This window comes from Wyeomyia smithii, chromosome 1, assembly GCF_029784165.1.
Source record: "Wyeomyia smithii strain HCP4-BCI-WySm-NY-G18 chromosome 1, ASM2978416v1, whole genome shotgun sequence".
Lineage (NCBI taxonomy): Eukaryota > Metazoa > Arthropoda > Insecta > Diptera > Culicidae > Wyeomyia > Wyeomyia smithii.
In genome coordinates this window covers 20857206-20876578 of record NC_073694.1, presented here as the reverse complement: position 1 = coordinate 20876578, position 19373 = coordinate 20857206, and the positions used below count along the sequence as shown (strand labels likewise).

The 19373-nt window shown below is 43.8% G+C and overlaps 2 protein-coding genes across 5 annotated transcripts in view; both read left to right on the top strand.

Annotated features, from left to right (window-relative positions):
* Nucleotides 1-630: 630 nt before the first annotated feature.
* On the top strand, nucleotides 631-1500 carry LOC129732760 (probable methylthioribulose-1-phosphate dehydratase). Its single transcript, XM_055693999.1, has one exon. It carries the CDS (start codon nucleotides 764-766, stop codon nucleotides 1466-1468), a length of 705 nt encoding a protein of 234 aa, XP_055549974.1. The 5' UTR covers nucleotides 631-763; the 3' UTR covers nucleotides 1469-1500.
* A 359-nt stretch (nucleotides 1501-1859) lies between these two features.
* Nucleotides 1860-19373, top strand: part of LOC129732592 (transmembrane protein 94) — a 31040-nt gene continuing 13526 nt past the window's right edge. Inside the window, exons 1-6 of one of the 4 annotated variants that reach the window (XM_055693705.1) lie at nucleotides 1860-2379; nucleotides 2435-3494; nucleotides 3556-3696; nucleotides 3945-3989; nucleotides 4168-4297; nucleotides 4355-4472. In XM_055693705.1, the coding sequence (XP_055549680.1) occupies nucleotides 2213-2379; nucleotides 2435-3494; nucleotides 3556-3696; nucleotides 3945-3989; nucleotides 4168-4297; nucleotides 4355-4472 (1661 nt within the window). In that variant the 5' untranslated portion in view covers nucleotides 1860-2212. Of the gene's footprint in view, nucleotides 2380-2434; nucleotides 3495-3555; nucleotides 3697-3944; nucleotides 3990-4167; nucleotides 4298-4354; nucleotides 4515-19373 lie in introns of all 4 variants that reach the window. The other 3 variants (XM_055693621.1, XM_055693871.1, XM_055693795.1) reach the window with 3 other exon arrangements.

Sequence of the window (19373 nt, the reverse complement as noted above, 5' to 3'; positions counted from 1 at the left end):
CTACTCGAAAACTGGTGCATTGATTTTGTAAATAACTTTTTGACAGTTTCTTATAGGATTTTCTTTGGGGCTCGATAAAGCCGAGAAAAAGGAAATTCATTTTGTTCATTATTTATCGAGCAGTTTGTCAGGACGAGGTACGGAGTACTATGGGGCCACATACATAAAACATACATTTTTCAAGTAGGAACGAGACAAATGCAGGGCTGCGCATGTACACTGCCTTCAAAAACAACTCAAACAGAGGTTTTTTTCACAAAGGTTGGTACTTTCGAGTAGTTCATTTTGTACCAACTTTTTTGGAAGATTTCTTCCTGAGTGTTACGTATGTCTTATGTATGTGATGGGGCAACGTGTACCAGAAAAAATCGCCAGTGTTTCGTATGTCTTATGTTTGTGGCCCAATTATTGTTAATGCTAAAAACTAACTTAATGAAGTATCGAGAAGTTAACCATCTTTATATTTTTATTTAATTGCAGATACTTGCATTTTTCCATAGCTTTCTCAAAATGTGTGCAGGTTTTTGCAGATGTTTGCCGGCGCGAACGCAAAATTTTTGAATCACGAGTAATTTATCCGGTTTTCGAGTAGTGGCAGACCTTTTACATAAACATCTGGCATCCCTGTATCACGGCAAACTTTAGTAATTTTTATATTTTCTGCAGTACTTTTCTAGCAGCGCGTAGATATATACTGATAATAAATTTATTTGTTGTCCTCGTTCCTAGTTAAACTGAATTTGAATATAAATTTCAACTGCTGATGGCGTCGTTCGGTTCATCTATATATCAGGATTTGCCAGAAGAGCATCCGCGAAAGCTTATACCGGAGCTGTGCAAGCAATTCTACAACCTAGGATGGGTAACCGGCACTGGAGGAGGAATCAGCATGAAACTGGACGACGACATTTACATCGCTCCCTCAGGTGTGCAGAAAGAACGTATCCAACCGGATGATTTGTTTGTCCAAAACATGGGAGGAGATGATTTGCAAAAACCTCCAGATTATAAAAAGTTAACGAAAAGTCAATGCACTCCATTATTCATGTTAGCTTATCGGGAAAGAAATGCTGGAGCAGTTATTCATACGCACAGTTCAGCGGCGGTCATGGTAACACTTCTATGGCCTGGAAGAGAATTTAGGTGTACTCATTTGGAAATGATTAAGGGAATCTACAATCAGGAATTGAAGCGTAATTTGCGCTTTGACGAAGAGCTGGTAGTTCCTATTATAGAGAATACAGCACTGGAAAAGGACTTGGAAGAAGAAATGGGAAAAGCTTTGCAAGAGTATCCAGGGACATCGGCTGTACTGGTTAGGCGACATGGTGTTTACGTATGGGGTGGAAGTTGGCAAAAAGCTAAAGCAATGACTGAATGTTACGACTACTTATTTTCCTTAGCTGTCGAAATGAAAAAGGCGGGCATTGATACTAATGAAGTTCCAAAGTGCTACAGGAATGTATAACATTTTATGTATAATAAATAAGTTAGCTGATATTGCAAACTATAATAATTGAATGTAATAAAGTGAAATCCAATAAGACTTTGCGTAAACTGCCCCAAGAGATGCCAGATCATGTTTTCAACACATTAAAAACTAGCTCTAATAATTAAGAAATTCGTTATAAGTATTTCACGTATTTCGCAATGAAATGTCCACATTTTGCATTCCGGATTCAGAGGGCAAACAGGACAAACCAGATTAATAAAAGTAAACAAATACTGTTTTCATACTCACGCAACACCGGTCTAAAAACTTGTTAACCTTCACACAAACACACAGAAAATTAGCTCGAATCGCACCGTTCAAGAAACAAAACACGCACACAAAAGTGACTGACAGTTGTTATCAGTCGGTATGTTTTGTGCGCCTGTACACACAACACAGGCAAAAAGCGTTTCGACGCGTTCGTCGAAAATCGATGTGAAAACTGGTTAAAACGTCATATGGTGGTGTTGTGTTTTGGAAGGAAAACGAAAAATTTTCTCCCCCCTCAGCAGAAGAAACAGGTGTAACATGTAAACATTCGTAAGAATTTTTTCTACGCGAAAAAAGAACCCACGTACTCAGGCAAGGTGATGATTAGTGAAGCTCAGATAAGTACACTTATCTCTGTTTGATTGCGTAGCGTTACTCGCAGCTGGAGTCAGAAAAATTTTATGCGAAAATTAATTCAGCTGCGATGTGAACTGGGACCGCGGAACGGCCATGGGTTTGGAGAGCGAACTGCAGCGGATTTGCTCGCCGCGCGTTACCGGCGAAGAACTTGGCGACCGGGAGTACCTCGGGTTGACGACGGTGATCGCCTTGCAGAGGCTGCACGACGACGTCGAGGTGGTGCTGACTGCCTATGAGGAAAGATTTGCGAAGCAAAGGTTAGTGAAAAAATTAAACTTATTCGTATCTATTTATTATAATATCGTTTTGCAGATGGTTCCTTCAGTTTAAGTCTTCATTCGTGGGAAATTTGACCAGTCCCCTGAACTGGTTTCCGCTACTGGCATCGATTGCACTCGTCGTGTCATTTTTCATTACCGGATATTATTTTTCCGCAGGATTTATCCTGCTACTTCTGCTATTTACTGTAGCGCTGATAGTGCGTGAGAACAATCTTCGCTGTACGGAAATCTACCGAAAGGTACGTAGCGTGCTGGCGGAAATAAAATGCGGCGCTGAGCTGTGCAGGGAGTGGACAGCAGCCAACTATCCACACATTTGCAGTCCGCTGTCGCCCTGCGTGACCCTGCAATGGACCTACCGAGATGGGAAAATAGTCAATCTACCGTGGGCTCTCCTGGTTCGCGGAGATCATATCGTGATGCGACCGGGACAGGTATCGCCCGGAACATGTACGGAAATCGCTGGCAAGCGATCATTCAAGTGCGGTGAAACCTACGGTTTGGCCCAAGTAATGGAACCCCCGAAAAAGCCAGTCGCACGAGCTCCCATGCCCGATCTAATTTGTGTGGTGGAAGTTACGCCTTTTCTGGACAACCTACGAACGACGCTGGATAATTTTCTGAACCGACCGACCACGATTATAAACCAACAGCGGGATCTTCTCATCACCAAGTGCATCCAGCAGTGGGGCTGGCTAGTGGTTCTGGTTCTCACCCTGATTGTCGGTGTGCTCCGCTATCTGGGTTTCTACTTCAATGGAAAAGTTCCCACTAACTGGCGAAATGTGTTTCTTCTGAATCCTTCCGCTGCGCTGCTGCCGATTTTACCCCTGGTGTTTCCCTTTCTGTGGACTACGGTTAACCTGTGGGGAACGGCCCGGCTGGAGGCCCTTCTCTCGGTTCCCCAGTCGGTGATGCGAGCCGCAGCACACAAATCCTTCCAGGAAGATTTAGATACCCCAACGGGAGATTTAGATCATGTAAAATTACCCCGCCGGCTGGTCGGTTACTACTGGTGGCAACTATTTTTCGGAAGAGCGGAATTGCTCAGCCGAAGTGCGAATGTGGTGCAAGTGCTTGGATCAATCACGGTTCGTTCGAATGGAATTTATTACCTTCGAAAATTTGTTTGATGTTCAAATATTTTCACAGGCCCTCTGCTGCGTGGACAAAAAGGGAATTCTTTCGTGGCCCAACCCAACGGCGGAGAAAGTGTTCTTCCTGAGAAGCGCATCCAATGGTGAGAACAATCACAACACTGACCAATCCGAGCAGAGCAGTCTTAACTCGCAGGTTCGTGTCCCAGCTAAACCGCTGCAACAAAACGCAAACTTTGGCAGAAACCGCTAACAAGACACGTGGTTTCTAACCGGTGCAAAACTCAATTCGGAAGCAGCAAGTTTTGGCCCATTCAAAAAACAAAAAAACCATCCAAATTCACGTTCCGTCGAAAATCGCTTCGCAGCTTCCTTTTTACTAATGTCCCTTTGATTTCTCTGACTCAAACTGCCCGTTAATTATTTCCTGTTCCACTTTTGCAGTGCTGCCAGGAACACTACCACCCACTTTCGCATATACTAGAGCTGGTATTGGACTATCTCCTCTTGTTTTTTTTTTCTCTCTCTAGTTACCTATCTTACTGTAGTGTGTAACTCTAGCTGTGCACTTTAGTAATATTATATCTATTAGATTTTGCGTAGCACAATAATGACCGTTCTTTAAGTAGTGCAGAAGATTCTGATCAACTCTGTTCTACTCGTCCAGGGCTCGCAGAAGGAGGGCACCGGAGCGATTGCCGAAGTGTTGGACCTTACCCACGACCAGCACAGTCCCTTCAAACTGGAATTCGACGATCATGATTACAAAAACCACCTGAGCTCGCTAAAACCGCTCGGTAAGTTTATCAGCCTGCTTTTTATTTCGTAATATTAAAGTCAAAATTCATCTAAAGGTTTGGCCATCCTCGTGAACACCTGCTGTCCGCTGACGCAGGCCCACTATGCGAAATTCTGCGGCCACGTGACGGCCGTCGCCATGCTCGACAAGGATTTGGTCCCCGTGACCAACCGGTATGCGATTGTAGAGTCCGGTTTGAATTGCTTTATGCATGGGTATGTACTAGGCGTACCAAGTTTCTAATTTGTTCTGTTGTTTTCATTTCCCTTCTCACTTTTTCGCGAGTTTCGGTTGCCAACAGTTTTTTTTGGTTTTTAAATTGTACACCTTTGCTTAAATCTTGAACCGTTCTGTCGCTTATGGGGTTTATGGGGAGGGGGTTTTACGATTCGATTTCACCAATCGGTTTGTGAGCAGGTATTTAACATTTTTTATCAAGCTGTAAAACTGTTTGCTTCGTGATTGGTTGTTGGTCAAACTGTACAATTTCTAACGTGTTTTTTTTCTCCGTTTGGGGTGAAGTAGTTTCTAGAATATGTGATAGATCATTTATTTTTACTGTGCTCAAGATGTGTAACATTTTCGTGTAAAAACAATTTTCAATGTTGTAGAGTGCTTTTGACCTGGTGATCTTCAGTTGCAATATTTTTTTTGGAGTTCATTTTTAACTGATGAAAATAGATTAAAAAAAAGGCTGCGTGCCATGATAACAAAGACTTAATTCTCTATCATAGTATTATGATACTATCAAAATCTGGTTTTAATCGATGATACTCTTTAACCATTTCGACTTCTAGTTTTACTGTGATTTCAAGCCTATTTTGTTTAGTTCTATTCAAATAACCACAAATGAAAAAAATAGTTACTAAGTTAAGTCCTAAATTAGGCTCAAAATATTTCAACAGTTAAATTGGCTAAAAAATTCAATCCTGGACATGTAAAACAGTAATTTCCGCTAAATTATATGTATTACGAAACGCTGATTGGTGTCAATTGATGTTGATCAAAATGTCGTCAAATTACGCTCGAAATACAACCTCAAAAAACTTCCAAAATTAGTGAAAACCTTTCTAAAACCAGTACAGCCGGAAAAGCCGCGAGCAAAAAATGAACAGAAGTTAAGCTCAGAATCGATTTCCGATTACTATTTGGTTCAATTCTGATTCGATTGAATATAGAGTCGCGAAAAACAGTCTCTGAAACGCGCCTTTAATTCTATAAAGCAGAATAAAATTATTCCAATTTCACTACAGAAACATTCCAGGGAAGGCCTAAAAATAAAAATAAAAGATAAAATAACAATAGTCAAGAATAAAGCACCTTGTTTTAGAATAAAATTATTTTTAAACGAATCTTCCATATCCTACCATAAATTTCAAGCGCGCGAATAATCGCGTGCTCGAAAGTGGAGTACCTCCTTTCATATATAATGCAATACCGGTTGAATTTGAATTTCACAGGATTGCGAGCTCATGTACCTCGCTTGTTCTAGCTTGTACAGAGTGGTAGGTTCAAAATCGTTTCTTTAAATTTTGTTCTGCACTCGCTGGAGCCTCAACATGTGTGTTCGGGCTCAGCCGACATTGATCACTATTTTCCAGTTGGTAAAATACTCATTCAGAGCATCCGGGGCTCCCTGCAGCTTGCGTATCAGAGCTTAGATCAAGTAACCTTTATATGTACATGATCGCGGTATCATCCGCGAATTGGGACAACACATCATCCCCAAGAAATATCTTAGTTGGTGTCGAGGTACAATGCTGGTTTAACAAACCAGACGTCGTATATACGAGCCCTGACTCGGGAGAAGACTGCTAGCGTCAGTAGGATCGTACCGCTAGACCCAAAACTGTCCGGTACAGTAAACATTCGGCTATGAAGTCTGAGTCGAATAAACAGAAAAACACGAGCCACCTCGACACTAGTCCTGGATAAAGGAATAGAAAAACAGATAGTTTTTGATTCCTTTTATTAGACAACATCGGAAATTCGATGTAGATTATTAACCAGATAAATGAAAGAATAATCGTTGCCAGATTTAGAACACAGGTTAGAAACCTTACGGTAATCCAGTGTTATGTGCCAACCGATGCTGCCGACTTGCAGGAGAAAGAGAGTTTTTACAGTCAGTTGAATAGTGTGGTAGAGAAAGTCCCAAAGAGGGACATCCAAGTCCATTTGGGCGACTTCAACGCTAAGATTGGTTCCAACAACGATTCTCAACTTCCACAACAAACGCAGCGCCGATATTGAATCCCCCAACCCACCTTTTCGGCAATATATGGGAAACCGCGAAATTTCCGGTGGACTGGATGCAGGGCATTTTAGAGAAAGCCCCTAAGAAAGGGGATCTAACGGAATGTGGAAACTGGCGCGGCATCACACTGCTGTGTATAACGCTCAAAGTACTTTGCAGGGTGATCCTGAATAGGATCAAGGAAAAAATTGATCTACTCTCCGTCAGCAGCAAGCTGGGTTCCGTGTTGGCCGATCATGCGTTGATCACATCGCAACGCTCCGTTTGGAGCAAGTCAACGAATTCCAGGAATCTCTCTTGCTGGTTTTCGTTGACTTCGGGACCACGGAAACATCTGGAACATCTGGAACGCACTCAGGCGTAGAGGCGTCCCAGAAAAATTGGTGCAGCTCATCGAAGCACAGTGCGAGGCGTTTTCGTGTAAACTGCTATACGAAGGCGTTCTGTCCGACAGTATGAGGGTTACTGCCGGTGTGCGACAGGGCTGCCTACTGTCACCGTTACTATTTCTCATCGTCATGGACGAGGTCCTCGTTGAAGCAATTGATAGCAGACCACAGAGAGGACTGCCCTGGAATCCTCTTACGGTGGAGCATCTAAATGACCTTGACCTGGCCGACGGCATAGTCTTGCTTGCGCAACGAAGTGCGGACATGCAAAGCAAGCCTCATGATCTTTGCAATAGCTCCAAGGAAGCGGGTCTCACAGTGAATGTCACCAAGACCAAATCGATGAGTATAAACGCTAACAATTCCTCCACATTCATAGTGTAGCGAGAGAACAGGTTGAGGAGTTCGAAAACTTCCGATACTTGGAAGCCAAACTACGCCGGATGGCGGGACCAAGAAAGATGTTGCAATCAGATCACTCAAATCAGATCACCCTGCATACAAAAATCCGTATCTTCAACTCTAACGTGAAATTCGTACTGCTGTTCGTACTGCGTCTCGGCGGATGTCACGCAAAAACTGCAGATTTTTGTCAATTGTTTGCCTGCGTTATATTATTCGTGCCTGGTGGCCTCACAACTGAATATCCAATTAGGAACTTCACCTTCCGGAACTCCATCGCCAACGGCCGATAACAACAGAGATACGGAAACAAAAGTAGGGATGGATCGGCCACACTTTGAGAAAAGGAGCGGGCAAAATCTGCAAGAAATTTCTCGACTGGAACCCACAGACACATCGAAGGAGAGGCAGACCTAGGGCAAAAACATCATTGAGCGACTATTTTGGCAGCGCAGTCTTCTGATTAAAAGTGGAACTGACGTATGCGAGTGTGTGTGCTGACGATGCGAATTCGGGTTATTCCAAGGGAATGACATCATGCTATCTCATTCTAATATGAGAGTGAAGAGTTAACTAACACTGGCGTGTTGGTGGTCAACCTGTTGCCTGCTTTGCAACTCTAGGACTGTTCGAGAGGCGGCTGCACCAACCGCCCTCCAGATGTTCGAGTCTTCACACATCCTCTGAACTAGATTGTCCGGAGTAGTGTCTGGCCCGCGCATTACCATCATGTCGCTCCTCGCACGCGCAAAACGAGGACATACGAAGAAAACATGCTCAGCAGTCTCTTCCGCATCCGGCACTCGGGGCACATGGGGGATTCCGCATGCCCGAACCTGTATAGGTACTGCCTGAAGCAACCATGACCTTACAGAATCTGTGCGTCTCCCGACCCACCCGAATACGACCGGAATAAGTCGGTGCGTCCATCTACCTTTCGTGGAGTTGGACCATTCCTGCTGCCATCTGATCATCGATAGTAATCTTCTGGTACCTCGTATGCCCCTTGTGTCACGTTGGTCGAAGCATTCTACGTCCTCCCTAATGGCTATGCTGATAGGCATCATTGCCGGACAGGACGCAGATTGCGTCGTATGACACAGTATGACACGGTATGGAACGCACTCGCAACCCTTAGGCGCATGAGCCTGTAGGTACTTTCCAGTTTACCACGATAACTGTTAGTACCTAGCGCTTTGGACCACACTGGGCCTTCGAACCTAAGAATGAACGAAACCACGCTGGCTAGAAGTTCACGCTTGCTGCCATTCACCGCTGAGCTATTCGATATCATTTGAGATAATGCTACAATAGCCGTTGAAACCCTCTTGCAGGCATAGTTGACGTGAGACGTGACTCTTATATGTGAGCTTATCGTCAACCATAACCCCCAAGCGCTTCAAAGATCGCTTTGAGGTGATGGTGCAGTCTCCGACTCTGACCACCGCCTGTTGCTCAGATTTCCGGTTATTCACAACCGTGACCCTTGTCTTATGGTGCGCTAACTCCAGTTTCCTGGAGTGCATCCAGTCTTCGACCTTGCGTATACAGTGCGCGGCCGTCAACTCGCCCCTTCTCGATCGACTCGCCGTAGACCTCTAGCGTTATGTCGTCTGCAAAGCCGACGATCACAACACCTACAGGGAACTTGAGTTTCAACACCCCGTCATACATGACATTCCACAACACGGGTCCCAGGAAAGCACTAAGCGGAACTCCTGCGGTAATTGGGGCGCTCTTCTGACCCTCCTCCGTGTTGTAAACAAGTACTCGGTTCTGGAAGTAGTTTTCCAGAATCTTGTACAGCGACACCGGTACATGGATGCTTCTGAGCCCAAGCGGTATGGAGTCTCAACTGGCGCTATTGAACGCATTCTTCACTTCAAGCGTGACGATTGCGCAATAGCGTATGTCCCTTCTCTTGCGCTGGAGTGCTACCTTCGCCGTCTTGGTGACGGGGAGGGTAGCATCCAGCGTCGATCTGCCCTTCCGGAAACCGAACTGGTTACTTTCCAGACCGTTTACACCCTCCGTGTACCTCACCAGTCTGTTCAGGATAATCCTCTCAAGCACCTTGCCCGCAGTGTTCAGCAGGCAGATAGGCCTGTATGCCGATGGGTCCCCTGGCGGTTTCCCAGCTTTCGGCAGTAAGACCAAACTCTGCTGCTTCCACCTGTCCGGGAAGAGGCAGTCATCCAGGCACCTCTGCATGACTGCTCGAAACAGCCCGGGAGCCGTTTTAATCGCCAGCCTGATTGCCACGTTAGGGATTCCATCCGGTCCCGATGCCTTGCTCACCTTTAGAAAGTTGGTGATCACGATGAGTTCCTCATTCGTAATCCTAACTTCTCCCTCAATCTCGACATGGCTTTCGTCGCTCACGGATTGGATGTTCGGCAAGTAGTTCGTCAGAAGTCGGGCGGAGCCAACTGCCTCCATTGCACTCTCTTCCCATTGCCTCTTCGAACACACAATGCACTTGGAAGACTCCCCGCAATCCTTCGCTTTATGGCCTGCACCACCGCAACGTCTGCATAACTGGCTCCTGTCGGGCCCCTTGCAGGTCCAGGACTTATGTTCTCCCCCGAAGCACCGGGAGCAAACGTCCGGTTGTGGGAGTATACCCAAAAGGTGGCCACCTGGGTCCCTGCTGGACCCTTTCGGAGGCGGATTGACGCAGTGGCAACCTCCACCCCGCACTTCTCTTTGAGGGCTTGTGCAACGTCGCACTCCTCGGTGATTTCATCCAGGTTTTCAAGCTGGAGAGTCACCTCCGAGGTAAGTGCTCGAATCTGCACCTCTTTGCCAAGCACCTGCTCGGTTACCGCCTCGTAGGAAGCGCCCTTGTTCTTCGCATCCTTTCGGAGCTCAAGAATCATCTCGCCAGTGCGAGATCGACGGTTGGTCCGCACATCCGCCCTTAAATACTTGAGCTGAGTTTCACTCCTCATTTTCTTCAAGACTTCTACGTACTTAGACCCGTCAGTCTTAAGTATGAGGGCGTCCCTCCTGTTCCTCGCCTTTCCGACATTTGACGAACGTTTTGTCGCCGCTCCGTCCTGGCGCTTTTTACCCTCCTTGCGCCCTTTTCCTACTACGGTAACCGATGGATTTCCCGCAGTCACCGCTCCGGTTGATGTTCCGGCCTTTGAGCCTGTTGGTGTGCTAGATCGTGAGGCTCGCTCCACCAACCGCTTCTTCACGTTATCGGGGGCCGCTTCCCCCGGGGACTGCCTCGTTCGCTTACCGACCTGCCCCGTAGAGCAGATCGTGGCGAATGAGGGCATCAGGGCATCAGTCTGAACCTGCTTAGATTCAGTTGCCCTCCTGGTCTTCGCCCCCTTATCGGAGGCTTCAACCCGAGCCACAAGTTCGGCGTGCTACTTTTGGGCTTCGTCGATGGTAGCCCAAGGCAGGAGGAGGCCCTGCTTCGGATCCCTGGACATATTGCTCCTATTCACCTCGAACTCGATGATAGCATCGAGGTGAAAGCGCAGCCACCCTAGGCCGCTTGTCCCTGCTCTTTTCAATGGCCTTGACTAGCAAGGGACCATCGACCGTTCTATCCGGTGTGGAAACTGGCGTTTTAGCCTTTCCACCACCGGGTTTCGCTGCATCCGTCTCCGCCTTTTTTCTGCGGAGACCGATGGATGCCACCTCGCGCGAAGGGATTTGGTAGTCCCTCCACACTCGACGCTTGTTTATTATTGAAACTCATTTTTGTTTATTGGACCTCCCTTCCAGCCGCTATTTTTGTTCATAATTGAGTAGTCGCTTATGTGGTCCCATGGTGGGCTATGCCAAAGCAGTGAGGTCATGGCTAGGGTAGGCCGCCCAAAGCGCCTCATGAGCAACTATGTCGCCCACGACCGGCGTTAGTCAGGATAGGGAATCTGATCCTAAGACCAATTCCCACCATCTGGTCCTTCTCCTGCCTGATTCCAGGCAATAGACGCGGAACGTACTGGAAGGCCTGCCAGGTTTTACGAGGCCCCTGCACCGGTTGCTATCTCGCCGTTTCAAGCCGTTGTCACACGACCTTACTAAGGGAGCTCAAACGCAGCTCAAACTAGTCTTTTTTTTTGTTAGGGAATTAGAACTACGTTGTCCATTGATGTGAACTTTTGTAATATATCCCAGTCAATTGCTATACGTGTCCCCTTGCAAAATACAATGACCACTATTGTTGAGTGATCAGTTACCTGCACCGACACGCTCCCAGTCAGGTGAAATATGGTTTATGAAGCCAATCACCTTCCCAGGATTCAAAGACCAAATCTCTTTGGGCTGTAAACAGCCACTGCCAAGAAACCTTGATCTGCGTTTAAATAATGCACCACAACTGCACAGCAGATGTTCCGATGTCTTACTTTCCATATTACAAAAGCGACAGATATCATCCTGAACCCGGCCAATGTTCTTTAAATGATATCTACACGGACAGTGCCCCGTTACTAGGCCGACGTATGTACAAAGAGCTCTTTTGTTGAGCTCTAGGAGCTTTTTCGAATGTTTCTCGTTTGGTGTGATAAATCTTTTAGATTGGAAACACTTTTTGACATCCAACCAATTGGTTATCACCTTTTGTTCCTCCCAGCGTTTAAGCTCCATTTTCACTGCACAGTTTGATATACCGCAGAAAGGTTCTGGGCCGATAAACTGTGAGTTAGATCCTTGTTTTGCAAGTTCGTCTGCCTTTTCATTCCCACCAATGCCACAATGTCCTGGAGCCCAATACAAATTTACTGAGTTTGTTTGACATAGCTGTCGCAATGTGAGAATACATTCCCAGACAATGATGGATGTACATTTATAAGCATCAAGTGCTTTTAGTGCTGCTTGACTGTCAGAGAAAATACAAATATTTGCATGTTTGTATTTCCTAGTCAGACACACATTCGCACATTCAAGGATTGCAAAAATCTCTGCTGGAAACACTGTTGGCCAGTGTCCCATTGCCACTGAAATATTAATTCCAGGGCCGAAGATTCCTGCACCAGTTTTGGTACCTATTTTTGAGCCACCTGTGAAAAATATCGTTGAATAGGGACGGACATCAGGAACTCCGACTTCCAGTCTGTACGCGACGTTTCGCATACCTTGTAGGGAATATCATGGTTATCCTGAGGTGACATCCAGTCTCCATTCATACTCATCACTGGCCCTCTTTTGAAAAAGTCCAGTATAGTCAGGTGACCCACAAGATCACCTGACAAGATAGTTTTTGTTTTTTTTTTTTGACGTAGGACTACGTCTAACCGCACTATATTGAGATACATTCTGAGAAAACTAAAAACCAAGGTGTAACGCCGGAATGAAAGATTTCAAACGGTAATACTTGTGTAACCACATGATGGATTACAATGATCAATATGTCGTTGGATTGATAAAATGATGGACATTTTTGTGATACTTCAGTGATCATTATTACTTAATTGTTCAACAGTGAAAATTAGTGAAAACTTTCAAGATCGAATTTCCCCTACAATGAACCAATCACGTGCGCGCATGCCTGGCACAGACTTCATGAGTAGATACAAACCATGGCGCATGTAAACGTAAAATTGATTCTTGAAATGCCGGACATTTTAAACAACTATTCCATTTAAAATACAGCTTCGAAAAAGTATGAATATCCTTGGTTGGATGAAATTGAATTAACTATTCTTATACATTTTTCAAAAGTCTTGAAAAAGACTGTTTCTGAACTGCTTGATAAAGTTGTGTGCTGGGCTTCGGCAGATTCCTTCGCTGCAGCAAATTTGTTTACTACAAGTACTGCCCTTCCAAGCATAGTTGTCCCAGCGTGCATAAGTTTTGTGTAGAACATGGGACTACTATGATTGGAACGGCAGAGTAGCCTTTCGACAGCCCATCACTTTCATCACAACTATTTTTCTCCGTCTCCAGTGTTAGCGCTAGAATCAGTCAAATGATTAGAGTTCGTTGTCTAATCCGAACAGGAACATCCAGCGTTCCACTAGCTCCAAACAGAAATGCTGCGACCGCGACGCGCACAGGTCTAGCTCAAAATGCGAAATGACTGAACGCGCGGACTTTTATACTTTTATTACTTTTATACTCGCACACTGGCAACTGATAAGCTCCGCCCGGTTTAATTTTTCTTTCATTTCCTTAGCTGCATATGTTCCCGCAATCACACGCAATGAGAAATTATCTCAAGCAATCTGCGGCAGGAAAAATGAATTCAATTTAAGTTTTGATTTACGACGGCTTGCCACTGCTCGTCAGAACCCCCAGAAACGATTTTCAAACACTAATAGCCATGAAATTCGATTTTGATCTTACATTACAACAGTATTGCTGCCGGTTGAAACAAGCTAGCGCACCGTTTCTGAAGCAAAACGAACCTGTTATTATTCACTGTTCATTCACTGGGCTCGAAATTCCCATCGTTGAGTAAATTTGAATTAACTTTCTTTATAAATTTAATAAAAGTCTTGAAAAAGACTGTTTGTAATCTGCGTGTTCAAGTTGTCCAAACAGGAACATCGGGAGTCCGCTAACTGCAAACAGAAATGCTGCGACCGCTATGGAATTCGATTTTGGTCTTACATTACAACAGTATTGCTGCCGGTTGAAACAAGCTGGCGCACCGTTTCTGAAGCAAAACGAACCTGTTATTAGTCACTGTCCATTCACTGGGCTCGAAATTTTTTAACAAGACAAGAACGAGCCAGTATTGTCATTCGCTGGGTGAGGGTAGGGAGAAGCTTTGTGCTGGATATGTCGTTGCAATGAAACCTAATGAAAATAGAGCTGTGAAGAAATTAAAATCAATGATTTGAGCATGTAAAAATCAAAGAAGTGGTAATTCTAGTTTTCTTTCCTCTTGCTCACTGTGTTGTGTGTCAATGAACGATTACTCGGAGTAGTCCTACGTCAATAATGCGGTTGTGTGTCAGATATAACCTTCTACTTTTTTATTTAATTATAGTGACTTTAACCGTTAGTCATTCATCACTTTGATAATTATTTTTTTTTTTCAATTCATAATAAATATAATTTTATAATACGTTCGGTACTGATATTCGATTTTGAAGGCTTCTGTGGCGAATTGAACGCTCCTTTCTTTAGCTGTTTTGTTGTCTGCAAATGTAAAAGAGGAATTTCCAACCCTAGTCTACGAGCATGGCGTTAAAGATTAGATTCGGTCAAATATGTTGGCATCTTTGAGAAAACGAATCAGTTGTGTTTCCCTATTGAGATCGTTCGAAAGAACATTTCGGATTGATGTGTCTTCTAGATAAGTATTTCTAATATCCTGGTATTGCGGGCAGTTAATTAGAATATGTTCGATGGTAAGATCGACACCGCATATAGTACATTGGGGTTTACCTTTCCCTTCAAACAGTTGCCCGTGAGTAACTAAAGTATGGCCCGTGCGAATTCGCGACAGAACCTTCTGTTCTTTCCTGTTACATCGATCTACCCAGCAATCAAGATCTCCTTTAATCTTGCGGAGGAAAGGTGTGTGCGCCTTTCTCCAGTCGAATGTTACGCTTACACGGACACCATCATTCAATTGTCTTTTGATATCGAAGCCAGGGATTTCCCTGGTTAGCATTTTACCTTTTCTCCCCAAGTTGGCCAAACGGTCGGCCTCTTCATTGCCCCGGATACCAACATGACCGGGTACCCAACACAAGGTGACGTTTTTGGGGCATATTGATTCAATTGCCTGTATCCAGGGGTGTTTAGATTTTCCATGTTCTATGGCCATCAGTACGCTGGCTGAATCGGTAAAGATTACCGCAGATTCGTGAGTTAGTTTTAGTAGAGTTAAAAGTGCTTCATGTATTGCTGCAGCCTCTGCTGAGAATATAGAGCAAATATCTGGTAACCGGTAGAAAAATGAGCAATTGTTAAATGCAATACCAACACCGACTTGCTTGTCATTTTTAGACCCGTCTGTATAAACTTGTTCTATGTTTTTGAATTTAGTATTAATGAGCTGCATGAATCGTGAGCGGACTGCTTCTGGGGGATCACCTACTTTATGAACTTCCTTCAAAGACCAGTCGACTTTAGGCGATGTGTTGTTCCATCTTCTGTCCATTACCCGATTGAGGCACGAAACTCTGGGTATGCTGCAGTTTGGAAATCTTTGAGAAATGGGATCTGTTATGGTGCTTACGGAGTATGTGTTTCTGACAGGATTCTCCAGCGCACCCACAGCCCCTCGGATGGTAGCGAGCGCTACCGTGGCGTGAAAAGGAAGAACGCCCGCTTCGAAACAGGCACTGATTGCAGGTGTTGACGGTAGCAACCCTGAACAGAGCCGAATGGTCTTATTGTATATGGGACCCAGAATGCTAATCAGTGTTTCATAATTTCGTCCAGTAAGTTCAAGCCCATACAGTAGTTTTGATATTAAAATACTATTTCCTACTTGAATCAAAGTCCTACGATTCCCGTTATTGTGTCGTTGACATATTGTTTTCATAAGTTGAAGTCTTGATTTTACTTCTATTTTTAGTGTTCTGAAATGGGTTTCAAAATTAAATTTCCGATCAATTGTTACACCAAGAATTTTTAGACTTTTTTTGAACGGAATTTCCGCTTCATTCACAGTAACTGGATGTCTCCAAGGATGATTTTTTTTCTGGCAAATATGACTAATAGCGCATTTTTCCAAACTTAGTTGAAAGCCATATTTTTCCGACCATTTGGCTACCTGCCTTATACTAGTCTGCAGTTTTTGTCTCGTCCTATATACACTTTTACCTGTGACAATTAATATTATATCATCGGCATATACCAGTGGATATATTCCAGGGGGTAAGTTGCCGAAGACGTCATTTATAGCCACAAGAAACAATGTTACCGCTAGTACTGATCCTTGTGGGACCCCGTTAGCTTCGATCTTCGTTTCCGATAAAGTGCTCCCCACCGCTACCTGAAAGAATCTATCTCCGAGAAATCCTGCAATAAACCTTCCCATATTACCTGTTATCCCTATTTTTTTCATTTGCATCAACACCCCATATTTCCATACTCTATTGTATGCCTTTGACAAGTCTATAGCCGCTACATCAATGTGTTTCTCTTCAGCTAAAGCTTGATCGACGATGTACCCAAAGTCAGAAAAGTAGGCTCCTGTGCCTCTACCTTTTCTGAAAGCAAATTGTCTGTGATCTAAGCGGTCGTTTTCTTCTAGATAAGTGATCAACCGTCTATCAACCATTCTTTCGGCCGTTTTGGCAATGCAACTGGTAAGGCTAATCGGTCTGAAATCCGAAGCAGTGTGTGATGATTTTCCTGGTTTTGGTATCGGAATTATTATACTGCTTTGCCATTCACGGGGGTAAGGTTTGTTATTCCACACAGCGTTAATTGTTTGGGGGAGCGTTGTTTTTCCTTTTACTGACAGGTTTCTTAACATGGGATAACCGACTCTATCGGGGCCTGTGGAATTTCCTTTGCTACTATTCAGGGCGTAAAGTAATTCCATCATGGTGAAATCGACATTATAACCGATTCTATCCGATTGATTTTCGAAACAAATACCTGCAGCTTCCGCGGTGGTTTTATTAAATAAAAACTCTTGAGAGTATCCATTGTTAGAAGATAGGTTCTCGAAGTATTCCGCCAAGTTATCGGCAATTTCGGTGGGTGAGTCAGTAGTTGTACCATTACTTTTAGTTATAATCATTCCGTTTTGTCTACGTTTACCCGAGAGTGAGTTTACTCGTCGCCATGTATCTGAAATTGACACCCCAGAATCTATGCCATCAAGAAACTCTTCCCAACTTTCAATTTTTGCCTTTTTTATGATTTGTCGGCTTTCATTGCGGGCTTTTTTAAAGTCATTAAATCTTTCTAACAATAGGAGGTGTCCTTCAGTACAGTGTTTGGTGGTATATTACAATCAACCTTTAATGCGAATTTTGTCCTTGATCAAATTTCCATTTGGGTCGACGAGTCGTTTGAGGGGTAGAGTCATTTAAATTGATAAATATGGGAAAGTGATCGCTTCCATGAGTGTCTTTAGCAACGCTCCAGGAGATCTTAGGTAAAGCATCAGCTGATGCAATTGAGAGGTCAATTGCGGAACTGCAGTTTCCTCTTGAAAATGTGAAAGAGTCGTCGTTTAAAATAACAGAATTGGTCTCTTCTACCGTATCGTTGATTATAATACCTCTTCCATCGTTTCTGCTTGATCCCCATGAGCTGTGGTGGGCATTAAAATCACCTAGTATGATATCTAGCGGAAGCCCCTTTAGAGAAAACATGATCATAATTATGATTTCTAGAGCATAAAGGATCCATTTAAAGATGATTGGGTGAGTGCGAGGTCATATCATGGGATGTAACAGCTGAATAATATAAGCTTCCCCTAAAAAAAAAAAAGAAAAGCAAAACTTTGTGCAGATTAGTGAGTTACGTTACCATCGGAATAGCATCGAGATGTTCGGCGTTGTCCTTATTGATTGAGTCATCAGATGTGTCGGAGAGAAGCTCGCTAATAAATTCTCTACTTCCTAAGCGGGTAATTTTGGCTTTAGTGTTTCTAGTTTCTATCTGCATATTTCGTTTAGTGTGCATTTCATTAATATCGTTTGTGATAATGCTGGAATGTCGTTCCTCAGCTTTCTTCTTAGGTTTTTGTTGTTTCGGTTGCTGTTGTTTTGAAGATGACTTGGTAATTTGTTTGGTTGACGAGAAGTTTTCTTCAGGAATTTGTTGTTCAGGTTTTTCCATTTGTTGCGTGTTTTTACTTTCTGAGAGAATTTTTCATAAAACACTGATTTCGTGATCTTTCTTGTTTTCCTTCGCTTTGAGTTGTATGTTCTCAGCTACCAGGTCTTCGATAGTGCCATGCTTCTGTATGAGTTCCATCCTATTTGTCGTACTAGATGACGATTCTAGTTGACTAATTCTGCGATCTTTATTAATAATTTCTATTTTAAACTTCTCGAGCTCTGATATTAGGTTGGAAAATTGTTGTTCTTTTCCAGCGGTTGCTACTCCTATCATTTTTCTGGCCATCGGGTATGAAACTCCCGAGTCTACCTTAATGTGTTGTATTTTCTTTTACGTTATATAGGTGGGACATTGTTTACTTGATAGTGCGTGGGAATCGGAGTTACATCTACTGCAGAATGCTAATTGATAACATTTGTTCTCATCATCTAAAGTATGTATCTGAGAACAGTTCCCGCATTTTGTTTGAGTCTGCTGGCATCGCATTCGAGTGTGGCCAAATGACCAGCACTGAAAGCATTGCATGGGGCTTGGGTAGTAAGGTCTTGTCTTGCATCTCACATATCCGAATTCAATGTATTCAGGAATCGTTGTACCGCTGATTGTCGCAATGATTGTACTTGTGTTTTCACGCAATAACCCGCTTTTCTTGGTGATTCTTCTAACATCAGTGATGCCATAAGGTTTAAGATAGTCTATTAACTCTTCTTCGGGAATGTCAATGACTTCTTTGCAACTGACAACGAATCGGGCTTTGTTAAGATTGGGGTGATGACTAATTTTTACCTTTGTTCCATCAAGTAACGTATTCAATTTAAGTAACTTTTCAACCTGTTTTTCATTGCGAACTTTCAAAGCATACATTTTTCCCTGGTTTTCTGTAAACGCACCTTCAATTCTGCCGTTAACACTTTTTTCAATGGAGGTTCTGATCAGGAAAGGATTTTTAGGCAGGACCCCTCCATCCGCCTCAAGGCGAAGAATAGAGAGTCGACCACATTCGTTTCTAGGATCCATCCAACTGGGGATTGTCCTCCCCGTATGAGATCCATCGATTTTGTTACCTGAACCCCCACCAGGGTCTAGGAAGTTATGCACACCCGACGCCATTGTCGGGTGTATCGGACCGAATGCACGCTATGATAATTTGTTTCTTAAACGATGACAAATCAGCCACAGAAACTACGATAATTATGCACTTGCAAGCCACGTGTTTTCAGATTACAGCAATGGCGGTACGAGCCGAGCTCGACTACACTACTATTCTTCTTACTCCCACGAAATCCGATAATTCCTCT